Below are 25,787 nucleotides of genomic sequence, written 5' to 3'. Positions count from 1 at the left end.
AAAACGTCTGTGGGCGTGTGAAGGCACAGAGCAGGACAGGCAGGCAAGCAAGCTCAAACCAGTAGGACTTCACCAGTACCTCCTTATGGCTCCAGGTGGCTCTGCTTGAAAGGGCACCTGGCTGGCAGAGGCCAGGGTGTCCTGCAAGGCCTTGCTGAACTCTTGCAGCTGGCCCAGGGGTAGCCGGGCCACCAGCGGCATCAGGTCACGGCCCTGCCACTGCAGTGGAGTCTCCTGCTCCTCCAGCTCTCTTCCCAGCTGCTGTTCTTTGGCCTCCAGCACAGACAGCCTCGCTTGGAGGGCTCCGATTTCTTTCTGCAGAGAATGGGGAGAACAGATTCCATGCATTAACCCCGCTTCTGCTGGCCGGGGCTCAGTTAGATGAGAGTGTGCCACACGCGGCAGCCTGGAGCCTCCCCTTATGTGCAGGAAGGTTTTCTGAACTGGAAACACTGGGCCAGCTTGATGGTGCTGCTGAGACAGCAGGAGAAGAAACTTTCCTTCCAGAGCATGAAATATGGACCGTGGATGGCCAAGGTTTTGATTGGGAAAAAAAAACACCAAGCAATATATAACCGGCTTCATTCACTTCCGACAGACAAGCAAAGACACGGGCCACATCCATCACACACTGAGGCGTAACCACAGATCAGGTGGAGAAAATGCGGGTCTGTCACCAAAAATGAGAATGCAGTGTGCAGAGACAGATAAAAACCATGGCTCATTGGGTCCACAGGATTGAGATAACAATACAATGTTGTAGATATCCATGGTGTCTAAAATTCATAAGAATGTTAAATAAATTTAATTTCCGGTAACACAGCAAGCCAGAACCCAAGCAATCCGTTACTGTCATCCGCTGAGGTCAACGAATCAAACAAGCAGCGGGGAGCAAAACGCCCAGCGTGTGAGCAGTGCTGTGACAAAACCATCTCATCACCCACAGAATTCCGAATTAAAAACCAGTCCCCTGGGATTGGGAGATAGCTCAGCAGTTAAAGGCACTTGTTTGCAAAGCCTGCCAGCCTGGGTTTGATTCCCTAGTACCCTCATAAAACCAGAGGCACAATGTGGAACATGCATCTGGAGTTCGTGGCAAGAAGCCCTTGTGTGGGCCCAATCTCCTCCCTCTCTCTCTCTCTCTCTCTCTCTCTCTCTCTCTCTCTCTTTCTCTCTGTCTCTCTGTCTCTCTCTCTCTCTCCCCTCCAAATAAGTAAATAAAAATTTTTAAATCCCAACTCTCTTAATAAACACACTCTTGTATACACTGAGGTCTGGCTGATAAGAGTCTAGCCCAATTCTTGGGTCTTTGGTCTCTGACACATGTTTTCTTGACTCCCCACAGCTTCTGCCTCCTGCAGTCCCAGAGGGGGGGGACAGCCACGACATGCTGGACATCTAAGACCTGGTGCCTCTTGATGGTTGACAAAGCCTCTCAACAAATAAGGCTTCTCCCTCCTTTGTCTCCTGCACTTCTTTTCACTGTTCTTTCCTCTTTAGTTTTTCTTCACTCACTTTGCTTTTGTGTTTTAGAGACAGGGTGTTGAGCTGGGTGCTCAGTGGATTGAGTGCGCGCCATGCAAGCATGAAGACCTGAGATTCCCCAGAACCGTCATGAGGTCTGACAGGACACCACAGGCATCTGCGGCAGGATGCGAGGTGAAGACGGGAGACTCCCCAGGAGTCTGGCAAATATGGCGGTGACGTGTGAGAGTCCCTGCCTCAATGGAAATGGAAGGTGATCTCCATACCCGCTCACCCACACGCACACACTCAATAGAAATGGGATCTCGTGCCATTGTCCAGGCTAGCCTTTAACTCCCAAGTGCTGGGGTTACAGCCACAGGACCCAGTTCAAGTTCTTCTAACTGTAGAGATGTAACATGGATTAACATCCCCACCATTGTAGGAACAAGCTCAGCAGTATGGACAAGATCAGAACATTCAAAAACCACGTGCCCACCACCGCCCCTCCACAGATCTCCTCACTCTTCCATCCTAAGCTCTGTCCCATTAAATACTAAATCTCCACCCACACCCTTTATCCATTTCTTTGTACCTGCCTAGGTTATGCCCCAACTTAGCTATTAGCTTGTGCTTTTGTTGGTCTCCTCCATGCACTCTGACCTCCCTGGGAGTGGTACTGACCTCCACTGGTGAAAACAAATTCCAAATCAGGGGCTGGAGAGATGGCTTAGTGGTTAAGGCATTTGCCTGCCAAAGCCAAAGGATCCCAGTTCAATTATCCACAACCCACGTAAGCCAGATGCACAAGGGGGCACAAGCATCTGGAGTTTATTTGCGGTGGCTGGAGGCCCTGGTGTGCCCATTCTCTCTCTCTCTCCCTCTCTCTTTCTCTTTCTTTCTCTCTCTCTCTCTTTCTCTCTCTCTCTTTTCTCTCAAATAAATAAATAAAACATTTTTTAAAAATTCCAAGCTGGGCATGGTGGCATACACCTTTAATCCCAGCACTCAGGAGGCAGAAGTAGGAGGATCACCATGAGTTGGAGGCCACCCTGAGACTACATAGTGAATTCCAGGTCAGCCTGGGCTAGAGTGAAACCCTACCTCGAAAAACCAAAAAACATTCCAAACCAGAATGCACATTTCCAGCTATCCAAACAGTTCCCTGCCCAGCACAGTGCTCAGATTGTGGGGGACGTTTACAAACCATGCTCACTCGTGCTTTGCTCACCACCTCGCCACTGGAGGCACTTGCATAGAGCAAATTTAGCTGACTGCTCGGCACAGAGCCTCCCCATTTGCCTAAGCTTATCCGCTGTGGACAAGGGCCCAGTTCCCATGTGACCTGCCCCCATAGACTGTGTGTTTGAGCATTAGTGAAACCATTTTGGGAAGGTGTGGAACCTTTAAGAGGTGGAGCCTCCTGGAAGAAAGGGGTTCTCGGAGGAGGAGCCTTGAAGGTGATTGGTTGCTGCCTCTCCACTTCCTGTCTGCGGTGAGCTGTGACCAGTACACTCATGCTCCCCTGTTAAGAGTCCAAGGCACTCCAGCATGCCTTTCCCACCATGGTGGGCTATACTTTCTAAACTGTGAACCAACATAAACCTCTCCTCCCTGTTTCTGCAAGGTTTCTGACACAGCAATGGGAAAATTTACTAATACAGAGAATCTCTGCCGGGCTTTGGAATGGGTGAGCTGAAGATCCAGGCTTTACCTAGGAACCACTGCCTCCACTAGTCAATGCTTTCCGGACCTCCAGACTAGAGCAGGCCCAGATGTCACTTCTAGCCACAAGAGCATCCAGGCTCCTGCCTCGGAACGGCATTCAGAGTTCTGGCTCTAGACAGATATTGGCCACATGTCATCACTGGACTGGCCCACGAATGGCTTCCAGGTACCTGCTGGTCACTCCAGATGTAGTCCCCACCCAACTCAGACCAGCAACCATGCCCCTTAACAGCTGCCTCTCAGAGTCCCCCATGGCGGAAACATTCCCAGAAAACAGATCTCTTCTTGTCTCTCACGCGAAGTTTCTGCAGGTCAAATGATGGGTGGAGACAAGGAGAGTCTAGCCAAAGGGTCCCAAGGAAAATGATGCTGAAGGGCTGGAGAGGTTGCTCAGTGGTTAATGCACTTGTCTGCAAAGCCAAAGGACTTAGGTTCAACTGCTCAGGACCCATGTAAGCCAGATGCACAAGGTGGCGCATGCATCTGGAATTTGTTGGCAGCATCTAGAGGCCCTGGGACACCCATTCCTTCTCTCTCCCTCTCTTCCTCTCTCTCTTTCTGCCCCCTTTACTATCTCTAATAAATAAATAAAAATAATTTTAAAAAAAAACAAAATTATGTTGCAGAGTAGTTGACTCCTCCTGCGCCCCGAGTTTCCTACATGCCCTTCAGCCACTCCACCATCTTTCCTTTCAGTGAGCAAAGACCCACTTCACCACATCTGGTTTACGTGGATAAGAACAAGGCCAACCCTTTTCTGGAAGATTCTATACTACTCACCTGCAACTGCTCTTTCTCCCGAAGAAGCCAGTCTCGCCTGGTGATGGCTGCATGCAAGCTGTCCTGGACAGAGGCCTCCAATGGCCTCCGCTCACCCCTGAGCAGGGCTGCAGAGTCATCACTGTGGAACCATAAAGTGACAGACATGTATTGGTGTAGGCAGGGAGAAGAAATTCCACAAGGGGTCCACAAGCCAACTAAGCTTTAGGAAATGTGCAGGGACAAGATCCCTAATGTACACTTCTGGTTTAGCTGCAATCTATTAGGGATTTCAAAAAGTGTTTTATGTATTAGCTAGAGAGACAGACAGACAGAGAGAGACAGACAGAGAGAGAGAGAGAGAGAGAGAGAGAGAGAGAACATGGTTGAGCCAGGGCAAGTGAATTCCAGATGTATGCACTACTTTGTCCATCCAGCTTTATATGGGTCCTGGGGAACTGAACCTGGACTGGAAGGTTTTGCAAGCAAGTATCTTTAACCACTGAGCAACTTCCTCAGCCCCTGTTGGGGATTTTTTTCTTAATTCTCAACCAAAGGCCATCTAGTGAAACTTTACCTTCCTATCCAATAGCCTCTGGTTACATGGGGCTATGAGCACCTGACACAGGTTAGCCCAAGCTAAAGTGAAATGGAATATCAAATCCACATATGATTTAAAGAGTCCATGAAAATAAAGAGTGCAGGATAACTCATTTGTGATAGCTTTATGCTCACTGCATGTTGAAAGGATACTATGTTTGACATAATGGGTTGAATTAAATATATTGTGAAAACCAATTTTACCCAGTGTTTGCTTTTTCTCAATGTCATTTCTAGATCAACTAAAGTCACACATGAGGTTCACATCTATTACACTGCATAGCACTGCCCTGGAACTCCTGCCTAACTGAGCAAGTCCAAGTGCTGGGCTTAGCAGTGCAGATGTAGAGATGTGATTGACAGGCAAGGGCTTGGGCAGAGCTCCACAGTAAACCGTTGCTGAAAGACCATCCAAAACTTCTTAATGCTGGGCCTCGTGGTTCAGGTTTTTAACCCCACCTACTTTGGAGGCTAAGGCATATAAACTCCAAGTTCAAGGTCTGCCTTGGCAAATTTAACAAGATATGTCTCAAAATAAAATTAGTTAGGTGGGCTGGAGGGATGGCTTAGTAGTTAAGGCGTTTGCCTGCAAAGCCAAAGGACACAGGTTGGATTCCCCAGGACCCATGTAAGCCAGATGCACAAGGGGGTGCACACATCTGGAGTTCATTTGCAATGGCAGAAGCCCTGGTGCGCCCATTCTTTCTCTCTCTCTCCCTCTCTCTCTCTCTGTCAAATAAATAAATAAAAATAAAATATTAAAAAAATAAAATTAGTTAGGACTGGAGGCCCTAACATACCATTCTCAGTCTTTCTCTCTCTCTGCCCCCTCTCTATCTCTCTCTCTGCACTTACAAATAAAACTAAAATTAATAAATAATATGTGTCTGAAGTAAAAGAAGAAAACAATTTCCATCATGCCATCAGCTCTTTTGTCAGGTAGTAAGATTATTTCCTCTGGCCAGTCTAAGATCTCTATATTGGGGAGATGGCTCAGTGGGTAAAGTACTAACATGTGGGCCTGCATCTGATCCCCAGAGCCCACATTTTAAAAGCCAGAAAAACCAACAAAAAATAGCTAGGGGGATGGAGAGATAGCTTAGCAGTTAAGATGCTTGCCTGCAAAGTCTAAGAACCCCATATTCAGCTCTCCAGATCCCACATGAGCCAGACACACAAAGGTGAGGAAAGTGAAAGGCCACACATGCCCAGTAGGTGGCACCAGCATCTGGCATTCAATTGCAGTGGCTAAGGCTCTGGCACACCAGTTCTCTCTCCCTCTCTCTCTCTCCCTCCCTCCCCCGCCCCCCCTCTCTCTCTCTCTCTGTAAAAAGTTAAAAATTTAAAAAGATAACTGGATATGGTGGGGCCCACCTTTAATCCCAGCACACTTGGGAGTCAGAGGTAGGAAGACTGCCATGAGTTTGAGGGCAGCCTGGGACTATAGAGCACCAGGTCAACCTGAGCCACAGTGAAACCTACCTCAAAATAAAGGCCAGAAACAGGAACCAGAAGGTCATAATAAAACATATGTTAAAAAAATTTACTTAGGGCTGGAAAGATGGCTTAGTGGTTAAGGTGCATGCCTGCAAAGCCTAAGGACCCAGGTTCAATTGTCCAGGTCCCACATAAGCCAGATATATTCACATGGTGGCGCATGTATCTGGAGTTTGTTTTCAGTGGCAAGAGGCCCTGGCGTATCCATTCTCACTCTCTCTCCCCCTCTTTATCTTCTAATAAATAAATTAATTAAGTATTCCAAGCATGGTGGCACACACCTTTAATTCCAGCACTCAGGAGGCAAAGGTAGGAGAATCATTGTGAGTTCAAGGCCAGCCTGAGACTACATAATGAGTTCCAGGTCAGCCTGGCTAGAGAGAGAGAACCTACCTTACAAAACCAAAAAAAAAGAGAGGGGGGGAAGAAAGAAAGAAAGAAAGAAAGAAAGAAAGAAAGAAAGAAAGAAAGAAAGAAAGAAAGAAAGAAAGAAAGAGAAATTAATTGTTGACATAAAAAGTGGGCATAAAGCCGGGCGTGGTGGTGCACGCCTTTAATCCCAGCACTCGGGAGGCAGAGGTAGGAGGATCGCCATGAGTTCTGGGCCACCCTGAGACTACATAGTGAATTCCAGGTCAGCCTGAGCCAGAGTGAGACCCTGCCTCGAAAAACCAAAAAAAAAAAAAAAAAAAGTGGGCATAGCAGTTAGGGCACTTACCTGCAAAGCCTAAGGACTCACGTCCAACTCTCCAGGTCCCACATAAGCCAGATGCACAGTGATGCAATAGCACAAGGTCACAGATGTGCACAAGGTGATGCACACATCTGGAATTCAATTGCAGTGGCTGGAGGCCCTAAAGCACCAATTAATTCTCTCTCTCTCTCTCTCTCTCTCTCTCTCTCTCTCTCTTGCATTGAAAGAAAAAAGGCCAGTCTGTTGGGATTGGCTCAAAATTAAAAAAAAAAATTTTAAATCCAGGCATGGTGGCATGTGCCCACAATCTTTATAGAGACAGGTGGATCCCTGGAACTTGGTGGTCAGCCATTGTAGCCTACTTAGAGAGCTCCAGGCCAGTGAGCAGCCCTGTCCAAAAAGGACACGAGCAGTGTTCCTGAGATGACACCCGAGGTTGTCCTGGCCTCCATGCACACGTGCACACACCGCCATCACACATCAGTACACACATGCACGTGCAAAAGACGCCTCTGCAGTGAGCATGGGCTATTTTCATAGCAATGAATGAAGACGTGCTGGGCACACCTCTATCTCCCAGGACTCGGGAGGCCAAGGCAGGAAGATCACCAGGAGTTCCAGCTCAGTCTGAACTAGATAGTGAGTCAAGGAGAGCCTGGGCTACAAAATGAATTCAAGACAGCCAAGCTACATGATGACTTCAAAGCCAGCCTGAGCTACATAATTAGATCCTGTCTCAAAAAAATAACAATAGTAGCAATAGAAAGGTCCTCACCTCACCCACTAAGTAACCATGATTGACTTCAATAATTTAATGTAGCCAATCTGTCCTGTCACTCCTGAACATGTCTGAGTTTCAAATAAATCCTCTCCATGCTTATGATTTAAATAAATCCCATCAGAAGCTTTGCTGACCATGAAAGGCAGAGCTCTGCAGAGCAGCATGTGGGCTTCAGACACTTTGAGGCACATTAGACCTGCCCCCCCCCCACAATACTAGATGGTCATGTGCTGCTTCCTTCAGGCCTGGGGGGAGGGGGAAGCATGGAGTTGCAGGTACTAATCTGGATATTAATATGGGCTCTCACCCCCCTCCACACTGCTTAGAGAAGAAATCAATTGTCACATGTGGTGCCAGGCTATAATCCCAGCACTTGGGAGGTAAGAGGATGACTAAGATTTAGAGGCTAGCCTGGGGCTCAAACACACCAGCAGAGAAAGAAAGAAAGAAAGAAAGAAAGAAAGAAAGAAAGAAAGAAAGAAAGAAAGAAAGAAGGGAGGGAGGGAGGGAGGGAGGGAGGGAGGGAGGGAGGGAGGGACGGAGGGAGGGAGGGGGAGGGAGGGGGAGGGAGGGGGGAGGGAGGGAGGGAGGGAGGGAGGGGGAGGGAGGGGGAGGGAGGGGGGAGGGAGGGGGGAGGGAGGGGGGAGGGAGGGGGAGGGGAAGGAGGAAGAGTGGGGGAGGGAGGGAGGGAAGGAGGGGTACATGACAGCATTTGAATCTGGCTTGCCCTGGGTGAGAGATGCAGAGAGGTGGTGCTCTTCAGAGATGCTGGGGCCTACAAGAACTCCGAAGTTGTCACTCTGGGGAAATGTAGCAGATACAAAAGCAGGTTGTTAAGACTCAAGATGGGAGCTGGGGAGAAGGCCCAGAGGACAAAGTGCTTGCTGACCCAAGCATGAGTGCTTGAGTTTGGATCCCTAGACCCCACGGAAGAAGCCAGAATCTGTGGGGGTTTCTGCAATCCCACCACACATACAGCAAGATGGAGGTGGGGACAGGAGAATCTCCAGGGAGTTTACAGACCAGCCAGCCTGTGAACAGTAAATGAAAACAAGAGCCACTTCCTCAAATGAGCTAGAAGGCAAGGACTCTCCCGAATACATGTCTTCAAACACACACACACACACACACACACACACACACACACACACACACACACACACATGCAGCGAAATATGTGTGTGCCCACACATGTACACACATCAAAGAGAAAGAGGAAGAGGAGGAGGAAAAGAAGAAGAATGTTGATCCTCTGTTCATGGTTTTGAACACTCCACTCCCCTGTGCCTCTCCACCATGTTGCCACACAGACACACGGTCAGAGGTCCCCCCCTCAAAGGTGATGTCATGACAAACAGGATTGCTGGCCACTACCGTCGTGAGCCAAATAAGCCTCTTGGCTGTAAATCCACCCAGCCTCGGGAGATCTGACAGGAGCACAGAGCCGCGTATCCACCCAGCCTCGGGTGTCTGACAGGAGCGCAGAGCCGCGTATCCACCCAGCCTCGGGAGTTCTGACAGGAGCACAGAGCCGCGTATCCACCCAGCCTCGGGTGTCTGACAGGAGCACAGAGCCGCGTATCCGCCCAGCCTCGGGAGTTCTGACAGGAACACAGAGCCGCGTATCCACCCAGCCTAGGGAGTTCTGACAGGAGCACAGAGCCGCGTATCCGCCCAGCCTCGGGAGTTCTGACAGGAGCACAGAGCCGCGTATCCACCCAGCCTCGGGAGTTCTGACAGGAACACAGAGCCGCGTATCCACCCAGCCTCGGGAGTTCTGACAGGAGCACAGAGCCGCATATCCACCCAGCCTCGGGTGTCTGACAGGAGCACAGAGCTGCGTATCCACCCAGCCTCGGGAGATCTGACAGGAGCACAGAGCCGCGTATCCACCCAGCCTCGGGAGTTCTGACAGGAACACAGAGCCGCGTATCCACCCAGCCTCGGGAGTTCTGACAGGAGCACAGAGCCGCGTATCCGCCCAGCCTCGGGAGTTCTGACAGGAGCACAGAGCCGCGTATCCGCCCAGCCTCGGGAGTTCTGACAGGAGCACAGAGCCGCGTATCCGCCCAGCCTCGGGAGTTCAGACAGGAGCACAGAGCTGCGTATCCGCCCAGCCTCGGGTGTCTGACAGGAGCTCAGAGCCGCGTATCCACCCAGCCTCGGGAGATCTGACAGGAGCACAGAGCCGCGTATCCACCCAGCCTCGGGAGTTCTGACAGGAACACAGAGCTGCGTATCCACCCAGCCTCGGGTGTCTGACAGGAGCACAGAGCCGCGTATCCACCCAGCCTCGGGAGTTCTGACAGGAGCACAGAGCCGCGTATCCTCCCAGCCACGGGTGTTCTGACAGGAGCACAGAGCCGCGAATCCACCCAGCCTCGGGAGTTCTGACAGGAACACAGAGCCGCGTATCCGCCCAGCCTCGGGAGTTCTGACAGGAGCACAGAGCCGCGTATCCGCCCAGCCTCGGGAGTTCTGACAGGAGCACAGAGCCGCGTATCCGCCCAGCCTCGGGAGTTCTGACAGGAGCACAGAGCCGCGTATCCGCCCAGCCTCGGGAGTTCTGACAGGAGCACAGAGCCGCGTATCCGCCCAGCCTCGGGAGTTCTGACAGGAGCACAGAGCCGCGTATCCGCCCAGCCTCGGGAGTTCTGACAGGAGCACAGAGCCGCGTATCCGCCCAGCCTCGGGAGTTCTGACAGGAGCACTGAGCCGCGTATCCGCCCAGCCTCGGGAGTTCTGACAGGAGCACTGAGCCGCGTATCCTCCCAGCCTCGGGAGTTCTGACAGGAGCACTGAGCCGCGTATCCGCCCAGCCTCGGGAGTTCTGACAGGAGCACAGAGCCGCGTATCCGCCCAGCCTCGGGAGTTCTGACAGGAGCACAGAGCCGCGTATCCGCCCAGCCTCGGGAGTTCTGACAGGAGCACAGAGCCGCGTATCCGCCCAGCCTCGGGAGTTCTGACAGGAGCACAGAGCCGCGTATCCGCCCAGCCTCGGGAGTTCTGACAGGAGCACTGAGCCGCGTATCCGCCCAGCCTCGGGGTTTCTGACAGGAGCACTGAGCCGCGTATCCGCCCAGCCTCGGGAGTTCTGACAGGAGCACTGAGCCGCGTATCCGCCCAGCCTCGGTAGTTCTGACAGGAGCACTGAGCCGCGTATCCGCCCAGCCTCGGGAGTTCTGACAGGAGCACTGAGCCGCGTATCCGCCCAGCCTCGGGAGTTCTGACAGGAGCACTGAGCCGCGTATCCGCCCAGCCTCGGGTGTTCTGACAGGAGCACAGAGCCGCGTATCCACCCAGCCTCGGGAGTTCTGACAGGAGCACAGAGCTGCGTATCCACCCAGCCTCGGGTGTCTGACATGAGCACAGAGCTGCTATCCGCCCAGCCTCGGGTGTCTGACAGGAGCACAGAGCCGCGTATCCAACCAGCCTCGGGAGTTCTGACAGGAGCACAGAGCCGCGTATCCGCCCAGCCTCGGGAGTTCTGACAGGAGCACAGAGCCGCGTATCCGCCCAGCCTCGGGAGTTCTGACAGGAGCACAGAGCCGCGTATCCGCCCAGCCTCGGGAGTTCTGACAGGAGCACAGAGCCGCGTATCCGCCCAGTCTCGGGAGTTCTGACAGGAGCACAGAGCCGCGTATCCGCCCAGCCTCGGGTGTCTGACAGGAGCACAGAGCTGCGTATCCACCCAGCCTCGGGAGTTCTGACAGGAACACAGAGCCGCGTATCCGCCCAGCCTCGGGTGTCTGACAGGAGCACAGAGCTGCGTATCCACCCAGCCTCGGGAGTTCTGACAGGAACACAGAGCTGCGTATCCGCCCAGCCTCGGGATTTCTGACAGGAGCACAGAGCCGCGTATCCGCCCAGCCTCGGGAGTTCTGACAGGAGCACAGAGCTGCTATCCGCCCAGCCTCGGGTGTCTGACAGGAGCACAGAGCCGCGTATCCACCCAGCCTCGGTGTCTGACAGGAGCACAGAGCCGCGTATCCTCCCAGCCTCGGGAGTTCTGACAGGAGCACAGAGCCGCGTATCCTCCCAGCCTCGGGAGTTCTGACAGGAGCACAGAGCCGCGTATCCACCCAGCCTAGGGAGTTCTGACAGGAGCACAGAGCCGCGTATCCTCACAGCCTCGGGTGTTCTGACAGGAGCACAGAGCCGCGTATCCACCCAGCCTCGGGAGTTCTGACAGGAACACAGAGCCGCGTATCCACCCAGCCTCGGGTGTCTGACAGGAGCACAGAGCCGCGTATCCACCCAGCCTCGGGAGTTCTGACAGGAGCACAGAGCCGCGTATCCTCCCAGCCACGGGTGTTCTGACAGGAGCACAGAGCCGCGAATCCACCCAGCCTCAGGAGTTCTGACAGGAACACAGAGCCGCGTATCCGCCCAGCCTCGGGAGTTCTGACAGGAGCACAGAGCCGCGTATCCGCCCAGCCTCGGGAGTTCTGACAGGAGCACAGAGCCGCGTATCCGCCCAGCCTCGGGAGTTCTGACAGGAGCACAGAGCCGCGTATCCTCCCAGCCTCGGGAGTTCTGACAGGAGCACAGAGCCGCGTATCCGCCCAGCCTCGGGAGTTCTGACAGGAGCACAGAGCCGCGTATCCGCCAAGCCTCGGGAGTTCTGACAGGAGCACAGAGCCGCGTATCCGCCCAGCCTCGGGAGTTCTGACAGGAGCACTGAGCCGCGTATCCGCCCAGCCTCGGGAGTTCTGACAGGAGCACTGAGCCGCGTATCCTCCCAGCCTCGGGAGTTCTGACAGGAGCACAGAGCCGCGTATCCGCCCAGCCTCGGGAGTTCTGACAGGAGCACAGAGCCGCGTATCCGCCCAGCCTCGGGAGTTCTGACAGGAGCACAGAGCCGCGTATCCGCCCAGCCTCGGGAGTTCTGACAGGAGCACAGAGCCGCGTATCCGCCCAGCCTCGGGAGTTCTGACAGGAGCACAGAGCCGCGTATCCGCCCAGCCTCGGGAGTTCTGACAGGAGCACAGAGCCGCGTATCCGCCCAGCCTCGGGAGTTCTGACAGGAGCACTGAGCCGCGTATCCGCCCAGCCTCGGGGTTTCTGACAGGAGCACTGAGCCGCGTATCCGCCCAGCCTCGGGAGTTCTGACAGGAGCACTGAGCCACGTATCCGCCCAGCCTCGGGAGTTCTGACAGGAGCACTGAGCCGCGTATCCGCCCAGCCTCGGGAGTTCTGACAGGAGCACTGAGCCGCGTATCCGCCCAGCCTCGGGAGTTCTGACAGGAGCACAGAGCCGCGTATCCTCCCAGCCTCGGGAGATCTGACATGAACACAGAGCCGCGTATCCACCCACCCTCGGGAGTTCTGAAAGGAGCACAGAGCTGCGTATCCACCCAGCCTCGGGTGTCTGACATGAGCACAGAGCTGCTATCCGCCCAGCCTCGGGTGTCTGACAGGAGCACAGAGCCGCGTATCCAACCAGCCTCGGGAGTTCTGACAGGAGCACAGAGCCGCGTATCCGCCCAGCCTCGGGAGTTCTGACAGGAGCACAGAGCCGCGTATCCGCCCAGCCTCGGGAGTTCTGACAGGAGCACAGAGCCGCGTATCCGCCCAGCCTCGGGAGTTCTGACAGGAGCACAGAGCCGCGTATCCGCCCAGCCTCGGGAGTTCTGACAGGAGCACAGAGCCGCGTATCCGCCCAGCCTCGGGAGTTCTGACAGGAGCACAGAGCCGCGTATCCGCCCAGCCTCGGGAGTTCTGACAGGAGCACTGAGCCGCGTATCCGCCCAGCCTCGGGAGTTCTGACAGGAGCACTGAGCCGCGTATCCTCCCAGCCTCGGGAGTTCTGACAGGAGCACTGAGCCGCGTATCCGCCCAGCCTCGGGAGTTCTGACAGGAGCACAGAGCCGCGTATCCGCCCAGCCTCGGGAGTTCTGACAGGAGCACAGAGCCGCGTATCCGCCCAGCCTCGGGAGTTCTGACAGGAGCACAGAGCCGCGTATCCGCCCAGCCTCGGGAGTTCTGACAGGAGCACAGAGCCGCGTATCCGCCCAGCCTCGGGAGTTCTGACAGGAGCACTGAGCCGCGTATCCGCCCAGCCTCGGGGTTTCTGACAGGAGCACTGAGCCGCGTATCCGCCCAGCCTCGGGAGTTCTGACAGGAGCACTGAGCCGCGTATCCGCCCAGCCTCGGTAGTTCTGACAGGAGCACTGAGCCGCGTATCCGCCCAGCCTCGGGAGTTCTGACAGGAGCACTGAGCCGCGTATCCGCCCAGCCTCGGGAGTTCTGACAGGAGCACTGAGCCGCGTATCCGCCCAGCCTCGGGTGTTCTGACAGGAGCACAGAGCCGCGTATCCACCCAGCCTCGGGAGTTCTGACAGGAGCACAGAGCTGCGTATCCACCCAGCCTCGGGTGTCTGACATGAGCACAGAGCTGCTATCCGCCCAGCCTCGGGTGTCTGACAGGAGCACAGAGCCGCGTATCCAACCAGCCTCGGGAGTTCTGACAGGAGCACAGAGCCGCGTATCCGCCCAGCCTCGGGAGTTCTGACAGGAGCACAGAGCCGCGTATCCGCCCAGCCTCGGGAGTTCTGACAGGAGCACAGAGCCGCGTATCCGCCCAGCCTCGGGAGTTCTGACAGGAGCACAGAGCCGCGTATCCGCCCAGTCTCGGGAGTTCTGACAGGAGCACAGAGCCGCGTATCCGCCCAGCCTCGGGTGTCTGACAGGAGCACAGAGCTGCGTATCCACCCAGCCTCGGGAGTTCTGACAGGAACACAGAGCCGCGTATCCGCCCAGCCTCGGGTGTCTGACAGGAGCACAGAGCTGCGTATCCACCCAGCCTCGGGAGTTCTGACAGGAACACAGAGCTGCGTATCCGCCCAGCCTCGGGATTTCTGACAGGAGCACAGAGCCGCGTATCCGCCCAGCCTCGGGAGTTCTGACAGGAGCACAGAGCTGCTATCCGCCCAGCCTCGGGTGTCTGACAGGAGCACAGAGCCGCGTATCCACCCAGCCTCGGTGTCTGACAGGAGCACAGAGCCGCGTATCCTCCCAGCCTCGGGAGTTCTGACAGGAGCACAGAGCCGCGTATCCTCCCAGCCTCGGGAGTTCTGACAGGAGCACAGAGCCGCGTATCCACCCAGCCTAGGGAGTTCTGACAGGAGCACAGAGCCGCGTATCCTCACAGCCTCGGGTGTTCTGACAGGAGCACAGAGCCGCGTATCCACCCAGCCTCGGGAGTTCTGACAGGAACACAGAGCCGCGTATCCACCCAGCCTCGGGTGTCTGACAGGAGCACAGAGCCGCGTATCCACCCAGCCTCGGGAGTTCTGACAGGAGCACAGAGCCGCGTATCCTCCCAGCCACGGGTGTTCTGACAGGAGCACAGAGCCGCGAATCCACCCAGCCTCGGGAGTTCTGACAGGAACACAGAGCCGCGTATCCGCCCAGCCTCGGGAGTTCTGACAGGAGCACAGAGCCCCGTATCCGCCCAGCCTCGGGAGTTCTGACAGGAGCACAGAGCCGCGTATCCGCCCAGCCTCGGGAGTTCTGACAGGAGCACAGAGCCGCGTATCCTCCCAGCCTCGGGAGTTCTGACAGGAGCACAGAGCCGCGTATCCGCCCAGCCTCGGGAGTTCTGACAGGAGCACAGAGCCGCGTATCCGCCAAGCCTCGGGAGTTCTGACAGGAGCACAGAGCCGCGTATCCGCCCAGCCTCGGGAGTTCTGACAGGAGCACTGAGCCGCGTATCCGCCCAGCCTCGGGAGTTCTGACAGGAGCACTGAGCCGCGTATCCTCCCAGCCTCGGGAGTTCTGACAGGAGCACAGAGCCGCGTATCCGCCCAGCCTCGGGAGTTCTGACAGGAGCACAGAGCCGCGTATCCGCCCAGCCTCGGGAGTTCTGACAGGAGCACAGAGCCGCGTATCCGCCCAGCCTCGGGAGTTCTGACAGGAGCACAGAGCCGCGTATCCGCCCAGCCTCGGGAGTTCTGACAGGAGCACAGAGCCGCGTATCCGCCCAGCCTCGGGAGTTCTGACAGGAGCACAGAGCCGCGTATCCGCCCAGCCTCGGGAGTTCTGACAGGAGCACTGAGCCGCGTATCCGCCCAGCCTCGGGGTTTCTGACAGGAGCACTGAGCCGCGTATCCGCCCAGCCTCGGGGTTTCTGACAGGAGCACTGAGCCGCGTATCCGCCCAGCCTCGGGAGTTCTGACAGGAGCACTGAGCCGCGTATCCGCCCAGCCTCGGGAGTTCTGACAGGAGCACTGAGCCGCGTATCCGCCCAGCCTCGGGAGTTCTGACAGGAGCACAGAGCCGCGTATCCTCCCAGCCTCGGGAGATCTGACATGAACACAGAGCCGCGTATCCACCCACCCTCGGGAGTTCTGAAAGGAGCACAGAGCTGCGTATCCACCCAGCCTCGGGTTCTGACATGAGCACAGAGCTGCTATCCGCCCAGCCTCGGGTGTCTGACAGGAGCACAGAGCCGCGTATCCAACCAGCCTCGGGAGTTCTGACAGGAGCACAGAGCCGCGTATCCGCCCAGCCTCGGGAGTTCTGACAGGAGCACAGAGCCGCGTATCCGCCCAGCCTCGGGAGTTCTGACAGGAGCACTGAGCCGCGTATCCGCCCAGCCTCGGGGTTTCTGACAGGAGCACTGAGCCGCGTATCCGCCCAGCCTCGGGAGTTCTGACAGGAGCACTGAGCCGCGTATCCGCCCAGCCTCGGGAGTTCTGACAGGAGCACTGAGCCGCGTATCCGCCCAGCCTCGGGAGTTCTGACAGGAGCACAGAGCCGCGTATCCTCCCAGCCTCGGGAGATCTGACATGAACACAGAGCCGCGTATCCACCCAGCCTCGGGAGTTCTGACAGGAGCACTGAGCCGCGTATCCGCCCAGCCTCGGGAGTTCTGACAGGAGCACTGAGCCGCGTATCCTCCCAGCCTCGGGAGTTCTGACAGGAGCACTGAGCCGCGTATCCGCCCAGCCTCGGGAGTTCTGACAGGAGCACAGAGCCGCGTATCCTCCCAGCCTCGGGAGTTCTGACAGGAGCACAGAGCCGCGTATCCTCCCTGCCTCGGGAGATCTGACATGAACACAGAGCCGCGTATCCACCCAGCCTCGGGAGTTCTGACAGGAGCACAGAGCTGCGTATCCACCCAGCCTCGGGAGATCTGACATGAACACAGAGCCCCGTATCCACCCAGCCTCGGGAGTTCTGACAGGAGCATAGGGCTGCGTATCCGCCCAGCCTCGGGAGTTCTGACAGGAGCACAGAGCCGCGTATCCACCCAGCCTCGGGAGTTCTGACAGGAGCACTGAGCCGCGTATCCACCCAGCCTCGGGAGTTCTGACAGGAGCACAGAGCTGTGTATCCGCCCAGCCTCAGGTGTCTGACAGGAGCTCAGAGCCGCGTATCCACCCAGGCTCGGGAGATCTGACAGGAGCACAGAGCTGCATATCCATCCAGCCTCGGGAGTTCTGACAGGAGCACAGAGCCGCGTATCCTCCCAGCCTCGGGTGTCTGACAGGAGCACAGAGCCGCGTATCCTCCCAGCCTCGGGAGTTCTGACAGGAGCACAGAGCCGCGTATCCTCCCAGCCTCGGGAGATCTGACATGAACACTGTGCCGCGTATCCACCCAGCCTCGGGAGTTCTGACAGGAGCACAGAGCTGCGTATCCACCCAGCCTCGGGTGTCTGACATGAGCACAGAGCTGCTATCCGCCCAGCCTCGGGTGTCTGACAGGAGCACAGAGCCGCGTATCCACCCAGCCTCGGGTGTCTGACAGGAGCACAGAGCCGCGTATCCTCCCAGCCTCGGGAGTTCTGACAGGAGCACAGAGCCGCGTATCCTCCCAGCCTCGGGAGATCTGACATGAACACAGAGCCGCGTATCCACCCAGCCTCGGGAGTTCTGACAGGAGCACAGAGCTGCGTATCCACCCAGCCTCGGGAGATCTGACATGAACACAGAGCCGCGTATCCACCCAGCCTCGGGAGTTCTGACAGGAGCACAGGGCTGCGTAGCCGTCCAGCCTCGGGAGTTCTGACAGGAGCACAGAGCCGCATATCCACCCAGCCTCGGGAGATCTGACAGGAGCACAGAGCCGCGTATCCACCCAGCCTCGGGTGTCTGACAGGAGCACAGAGCTGCGTATCCACCCAGCTTCTGGAGTTATTACAGGAGCACAGAGCTGCGTATCCACCCAGCCTCGGGAGTTCTGACAGGAGCACAGAGCCGCGTATCCGCCCAACCTCGGGAGTTCTGACAGGAGCACAGAGCCGCGTATCCACCCAGCCTCGGGAGTTCTGACAGGAGCACAGAGCCGCGTATCCACCCAGCCTCGGGAGTTCTGACAGGAGCACAGAGCCGCGTATCCTCCCAGCCTCGGGTGTTCTGACAGGAGCACAGAACCGCGTATCCACCCAGCCTCGGGAGTTCTGACAGGAGCACAGAGCCGCGTATCCACCCAGCCTTGGGAGATCTGACAGGAGCACAGAGCCACGTATCCACCCAGCCTCGGGTGTCTGACAGGAGCACAGAGCCGCGTATCCGCCCAGCCTCGGGTGTCTGACAGGAGCACAGAGCCGCGTATCCACCCAGCCTGAGGTGTCTGACAGGAGCACAGAGCCGCGTATCCACCCAGCCTCGGGAGTTCTGACAGGAACACAGAGCCGCGTATCCGCCCAGCCTCGGGAGTTCTGACAGGAGCACAGAGCCGCGTATCCGCCCAGCCTCGGGAGTTCTGACAGGAACACAGAACCGCGTATCCGCCCAGCCTCGGGAGATCTGACAGGAGCACAGAGCCGCGTATCCGCCCAGCCTCGGAAGTTCTGACAGGAACACAGAGCTGCTATCCACCCAGCCTCGGGAGTTCTGACAGGAGCACAGAGCTGCGTATCCATCCAGCCTCGGGTATCTGACAGGAGCACAGAGCTGCTATCCACCCAGCCTCGGGAGTTCTGACAGGAGCACAGAGCCGCGTATCCACCCAGCCTCGGGAGTTCTGACAGGAGCACAGAGCTGCGTATCCACCCAGCCTCAGGAGTTCTGACAGGAGCACAAAGGGACTGGGACAGTGGGTGTCTCTTCCTGAGATGTTGACTCATCCCATGCTCTTCTGTGTTCCCTCAGGAAAAGATGCAATCTCCCCGGACCAACCTCTATGTGCTGGGGTACATGCCCAACTGCCCAAAACACAGCAGTAAGCACTCTGCCCCTCCATGCATGGTGGAGTGGGGGCAGGAAGACAAATATATCTATAGAAAATTTATCTGGCTGTGAAGATTCACTCCATCCAATTGCAAATTCAGGGGTGCAGAGTCCAAGGTGGGATGACTCCTTTCTCCTAGATCTTAGTGTGGCACTGACAAAATCAGGGAGCCAACCAACCACATGCAGGTAAGCAGCCCTGATGCTATCAGAAGCAATGCTCAGGTACCCGCCACCTTGGCTGCAAACACAGGGGTCAGCCTCGCTGTCATGCCCTGCCTCACACTGACGCAGACCCCGAATTATCTGAATGACCTTGAAGATCTACTGCTGATGGTAGCCTACCACCTAACAGGTAGTTCTCCACTGTTTTGAGCTCAAAGGCTAATGATAGTAGTAGTAACCAAAAGTTTTAAATTGTGTGGCTGGGGAGATGCCTCAGCAGTTAAGGCATTTGCCTGCAAAGCCAAAGGACCCTGGTTCAATTCCCTATGAGGCATACAAGCCAGATGCACAATGTGGTACATGTGTCCGGAGTTATTTGCAGAGGCTGAAGGCCCTGGTGTGCCCATTCTCTCTCTTTACCTACCTCTCTCTCTCTCTAATAAACAATGAAATTTTTTAAGTTTAAATTCATGATAAGGTACCTCCTTAGCACAATAGACACGCGTCATTTTCATAAACCTGTGACAAAGCAAACTAAACACATGTGTCTTATATTGTTTGCCAGACATCTACATCATGGACCTAAGCTGAAAAGCTATCACTAAGTCTGCAGATAAAGAACTGAGTTTCAGGGCAATCAGGTGATTTGCCTGTGGTCACACAGATAGCAAGAAGCAGAGTGTAGAACTCAGAGTAAACCAAGATGACTCACCCAGGCGATGTGATCCCCAGGCAGATCAAACATTTGTTCCTCTTGCTTCTATCATGCACCACAGGACAGTCCCGTGGCTGACATTTTATAAGGGGCACACCACAGGGAGGGCACAGATGGACAAGCTTGAGGTCATGGGCAGAAGTTGGTTCTGCTTTTCTCCAGCTGTGTCCTGAGACTGGCCCAACCCTCTGAACCTCCATACCTTCACTTTTACAGTCAAGATGCCAACAATCCCTTCCCCTCAGGTTGATATGGCATCAAGTTAGACAACAAAATGACCACTGGATGGCTACTTGTGAAGGCCTACCTTCATGCTCAGCCACACAGGGAAGGAGACAGGTCACCTCTGTCCTTGAGGAACTTGCTACAGACCTCCATCCTCCCAACATGGGCATCAAAATGGCAAACAGTGGAGCTGTGTCTGATGGGCACACTCCCACACAGCGTGATGAAGGCTAAGGACACCATGTGCCTCTGTGTGGCATGTGCATATATGTGTATGTGCACGTGTGCATCTACATGTGTGCGTGAGTGCACGTGGTGGGCAGAGAGCAACCTTGAGTGCCATGCTTCCCAGGCGCTACCTACCTTTAGGAGACAAGTTATCTCTTTGGCCTGGAGCCCACCAAGCAGGTTAGAATAAGTGGTCAACAGGCCGCAGGGAATCTGTCTCTATCTCCCCACAACTGGGCATTGGAATTATAAGCATGTGTCACCACGCCTAGCTTTTGTCTGTGTGTGAGTGTGTCCACATGTGCACACATGCACGTTACAGTATGCATGTGGAGATCAGAAGACAACCTTAAATCTTGGTCTGCACCTTCCACCTTGTTTGAGAAAAGGTCTCTCATTCACCATCAGGCTAGCTGGCCAATAAGCTTCCAGAAGATTCTCTTATATCCACTTTCTATCTCACTGTGGGTATGCTGGGTTTGCAGGCACCTGTTATAATGTCTGGATTCTTATCTGAGTTGTACGGACCCAAACCCAGGTAACTCACATCTGCACAGCAATTGCTCTATCCACTGAGACATTTTTCCAGCCCATACCTAGCTTATTTTTTAAATATTTTTATTTATTTGCTTGAAAGAGGGAGAATGGGCATACCAGGTCTTCTTGCCACTGCAAGCGAACTCCAGACACACGTGCCACATGCACTACTTTGTGCATCTAATATTAGGTGGGTACTGGGGCTAGGCTAGAAGACTTTGCAAGCAAATGCCTTTAACCACTGAGCAATCTTACAATCTTACAGCCCTTGAAGCACTGCTGAAACCTGAGTTCAAACCTAGAACTTTGGGACCTTCAACCCAATGCTCTCCCAACAGCTCTATTTCAGCTTATTTAATGTAGGCTGAGAATTAATATCAGGACCTCATGCTTGCAAAGCAAGCACTTTACTGGCTGAGCCATCTTCTCAGCCCCATAATGTGCCTCTTGATGGATCAGGGTTCTAAACTCTCCCTAGCTACCAACATCTGTGGGAAGAGGACATACCTCATCCTCCAGGCTCCAAACCACTGTGCAATCATAGTCCTTGACTATAAGCTCCAGAGGGAGACTGAGGGCCTCTCCTGCTGACGTCCCCAGGACCCGGAACTGAGTGGAGACTTAGCAAATCCCTGCTGGATGGTTTAATGAGCCTGTAGCCTAGAAAATCCAGAAGTCATTTATATTCCATTTTCTATCACATTAGCTTATTTCTTTTCACTCACTTATTTCCCAATTTGCTCTGCTTTATGCTAATATTAAGCATCTCTTGAATTTCCTAAATAGATGCCATCTGGGTCGGGGTGGGAGTTATTGCCGGAAATCAACACAGAATTGAATATTAGCTGCTCAGAGGAGCTACAGGTGGATTGCTGGGAGTTCTGTATATTATGGTTAATCACATACATCGCTTAATCCACAAGTAAAGCCCCTGTGATTAACCACAACCCTGAATGTCTATCAGGCTCCAACTCCCGGGACAAGGGGTGATCCTTGGAGGGCTGAGTGGTGGCCCCAGGACAGACACACTGCTCAGTTGCAAAGCAGGGACAGGTTTCCATCTTCCACATCTTCCATCCCCAGAGCACCCTCTGCCTGTATAATGCTGTTCCCTTTACATTCACTAAGTCTCAACATGTAATCCCTAATGACAGAGCAAATTAGCATCACTGCTATAAACGAATCAGTATGTAAAACGAGCAAGGCCTCAGGAGAAGGATTAAAACTCTGCAATAGGATGGCATGTTAGAGAGCACTGGGTGCCCATGGGGACCTAGGGGCCCAGAATCCTGTCCTCAGACCCATCCATCGAGGCCTGCCCAATAGCGAAAAGTTGAAGGTCCTTTTATCTCGTGTCTTTTCCACCAATAATGAGAAGGATAAACCCCATCTGTAAAGTAAGATCCTAGAAGACCACTGGGGTAACGTGGCTACAAATTGTACAGGGGAATTTTTTTTCCCTAGTAACGTTTAAGATGCACCTGAGGTAAGCATCTGGCCCAGGACTCTGGAAGAAGGGTGAACCCCTACTGTGGGATGGACCGTGCTGGTGGGCATCAGCTACGTCCTAGTGCCGAGCCCACGTCGTCTCCATCTCCCAACACAGCATCAGCACCGCCTTCCCATTGCCCTTGACTTTGCCCAGCCACTGAGCATTAGACTACGGAAGGGGCAGAGGAGTGACCGGCGAGCCGTCCAAGAGGACTTCCTGCATCAGAGCCGCCGGAGGAGACACGGCGGCCCGTGCAGAAATGCCTTTCTCTGATGCTGTCGGCCCTGTGGGGCCAGAGGAACGGCTGCTTGGCGCTGCTACTGGACTTGCACAACCTCAGTCTTGGACAGGACAGAAGCCTACCAGGCCAATGCCATCAGTGTCACTGGTAAAAAGCCAGGCTCGGGGGACAGCCACCTCTCTTCAGATGGCCCATCTGGAAACAGAGGGTAAGCCCAGCCCTTCTGACAGCAGAGTCACCACCGCCCAGAAGTGTCTTCAAGTTCGTGTCACATTCCGACCTGTGCTGCCATCCCTGTCCTTGGGAAGGTGGTGGTGGGAAGGGGATTTGGCCAGTCGAACAGCTTCCTCATCAATAAGTGACGTCATAAAACATCAGGCCACTCTGATAACAAAAGAGAATGAAAGCGATCTTATCCTTCTTCCCCGCAGTCATGATTTGGGCCTAAAAACAGTATGGAAAACCAAACCACAACCCTCTGGGAACTGATCTTCATTCGACCCCACCTTAGGTCCATCAAAGAAGAACCCATGAGTAGTCACCTGGGATTATATGTTTTGTGTCTAGTTCTGTTGGCATAAAGATAGACTTCTGCTGAATTTGAACCTTATCTGTAAGTTTTTATTTATAGTCCACTAATTCCAGGCCAAGTTCTAAGGACTCCCTAAGGCCCACTTCAACTTATTTTCTCCCACTTTCCCTTCTCTTCTCAAGGCCATGACAAGGGTCTGGAGCGGGTCTCCTGGGAATGGGACACGTGGCATGCTAGTATCTCTTTGGAGAGGGGGGGTCTCCAGGAGACCAACTTCCAATTCTGGATGCAGAAACAAAGGCAGGGACGTTGGTGATAAGAGTCATTTCAGGTGGTCTCACCACCATCTTGTTTCACACCCCTGGTAGAACCTATCTGTGAGACACTTTCTGGCCTCATGTGCACAGTGTGTGCTCATTCCAGGCTGAGTTTAGAGCTGACGGTCACTGGGCCTGGTGACGATACAATATGCTATGGTCCCCACTTGACAAGCAGAGCATGTTTCAGAGGGAATGGAGGAAGAATGCTCACTGGGTAGCAGGGTGAGGTTACTCCAGAGTCACCACCTTGGTCATAGGGCAGAAACATTCTCATGTAAACGGCGTCTGATGAGCAGCCTGGATGAGATGAGGGAAACCCACCCATTTTGTTGAGGGCTGACTATGAAACGTGTCCCCACAGGTCTGTGTGTGTGAACACCTGGTCCCCAGACGATAGCACTGTTTTGGAAAGGCTGTGACACCTTTAGGAGGATAAGCCTTGATAAAGGAAGTGGGTCACTGTGGGTAGGAGAAAAGGATTCAACTCACGGGTCACTTTATGTCCAGTTTTACAAGGGTGCTCTGGAATCAAACTTGGGTCTGCAGGCTTTCAAGCAATTGCCTTTAACTGCTGAACCATCTCTCCAGCCGCCCTTTATCTTTTGAGATAGGGTCTCTTGCCTAGAGCTCACCGGTTCAGGTAAGCTAGCTAGCCAGCCAGAAAACCCCAGGAACACACTTGTCTCTGCTTCTCCCACACTGGGATTGCAGGACACACTACCACATTTGGCATTTGTATGAGTGCTGGGGATCTCATGTTTGCATGGCAAGTTCTTTACCAACTAATATTGTTATGTTTATCACTGCAGTTCAAAACTTCCTCTTGTAATTTCCACTCACAGAAATGGTAGAGCTTTGGAGAACCCCTGGCAGAAAAGCTCAGTCAGAGTGTGAGGTGCCAGGGTGGAGAGCAGCAGTAGCAGGAAGCTGACCCCTGAAGGGCTCTGAGAGAGGCTGGGTGGGAACAGAGTGGTTGCCATAGCGACAGGAATGAATGGCATGTGGGATGGGTCTGCTGGGAGTGACCTAAATACCCACCAGCTCACATCAGTGGGTCTATCAGTTTCCTGCCAGGTAGGTGGCCATTCCAGGCATGCCCCCACAAGTGCCCAGAGAAGCAGTCTGTAGGCAACAACTGCTGCTGAGGTGGAGGGACATCGTGCTCATATTGGGGTCTGGACCATGAGGATGGCTTCCTGGAGACTGCGTGTGTCCCACCAGAGAGTGAGAATATTGAATCCTGTGTATAGAGGACGTCAATTCCACTGGCCAGGGAATCAGGAATGGTGACAGGGTACCTAATAGTAGGCAGAGAATGCTGCAAATCCAACCTTCAGTAGGCATCTCAGAGGGACGGGGCTGCATCTGAATCAGGGATGGGAAACACCCCAAATGTCTGCCCCTTCCATCCATAACATCATACAGAAGTGGGACGAGCAGACCCACTGCACAGTGACGTCACAGAGAAGAGGGACGGGCAGACCCACCTCACAGTGACGTCACAGAGAAGAGGGACAGGCAGACCCACCTCACAGTGACGTCACAGAGAAGAGGGACGGGCAGACCCACCGCACAGTGACGTCACAGAGAAGGGGGACGGGCAGACCCACCACACTGTGACGTCACAGAGAAGAGGGACGGGCAGACCCACCGCACAGTGACATCACAGAGAAGAGGGACGGGCAGACCCACTGCACTGTAGAGGAATACCGCTCTTCGTTGAAGTATGACACCCGCCTCACCCAGGGGACCAACTCTGTGACTAAGCTGCGAGGATCCAATGCCAGAGAGACAGTGGGATGACAGGGGGCCACCAGCACAGTGGAGACCCACATAGTCACCCAGAAGCGACTCAAGATGCTTCTCTAACCAGTTCAGAGAACAAAATGGGCTTTCTCAAAAATATGAGTTAAGCAGTAATTTTTAGACCAAGTGAAAAAAAAAAGTAATAAAACAAGAAAGTAGATGGGGGCTCCTGGGGACTTTACATGTCCTTAACTCTTCCTTAAGTCTCAAGTACCTAAACCCCCCAAGAATGACTGGGTAGATCTCAAATTCGAGTGCCTCCTAAGAGCCCCGGCAGTTAGCAATTTGGTTTTGAAGACAGTGTCTCTTGTAACCTAGTCTGGCCCCAAATTCACCATGAAGTGGAAGATGGCTTTCACGTTCTGGTCCTTCTGCCTCCACCTCCCTGTGCTGGGACTGCAGGTGTGCACCATCACACTCGGTGTAAGTGGTGCTGGAGGTGGAACGCAGGCTCTGTGAGTGCTAAGCAAGCTCTCCTCCGGCTGAGCTGGATCCCCAGTCCACCCCAGGAAGTGTGAACACATACACAGGAGGTTGGTAACACATAATGTCTATAGTTTTCATCAAATTCTCAAAGAAACACTTGATCCCAGAAAGGTAAAGAAACACCTACTTTGGTTTCTAATTAGCCTTGAAAACTGGCCATGTTGGCACAACTATTTTGTTTCTGCAGGAAAAGTACCATATATTAGGAATAAATTTCTTCCCCTGGATTCAGAGCCCACTTGGTAAAAGTTTGTGTCCGGGTCCCCCTGGTGGCCACTGAGAGGACTGCATGAACCACCCCCTCCTGGAAAGCAGGCGAGTCCAACAGACCAGGCTG

At 54.4% G+C, this 25,787-nt stretch overlaps 1 protein-coding gene across 1 annotated transcript in view; it reads right to left on the bottom strand.

Moving 5' to 3' along the window:
- Disc1 (DISC1 scaffold protein) overlaps positions 1-25,787 on the bottom strand; it is a 298,193-nt gene that overhangs the window by 234,496 nt on the left and 37,910 nt on the right. Inside the window, exons 5-6 of the mRNA XM_045148675.1 lie at positions 3,973-4,093; positions 80-315 (exon numbers count right to left, since the gene is read on the bottom strand). Of these exons, the coding sequence (XP_045004610.1) occupies positions 80-315; positions 3,973-4,093 (357 nt within the window). The remainder of the gene's footprint in view (positions 1-79; positions 316-3,972; positions 4,094-25,787) is intronic.

The sequence above is a fragment of the Jaculus jaculus genome, chromosome 5 (genome assembly GCF_020740685.1).
Source record: "Jaculus jaculus isolate mJacJac1 chromosome 5, mJacJac1.mat.Y.cur, whole genome shotgun sequence".
Classification (NCBI taxonomy): Eukaryota; Metazoa; Chordata; class Mammalia; order Rodentia; family Dipodidae; genus Jaculus; species Jaculus jaculus.
The sequence above is the reverse complement of the archived record's forward strand: the minus strand, read 5'-3'. Positions and strand labels throughout refer to the sequence as shown.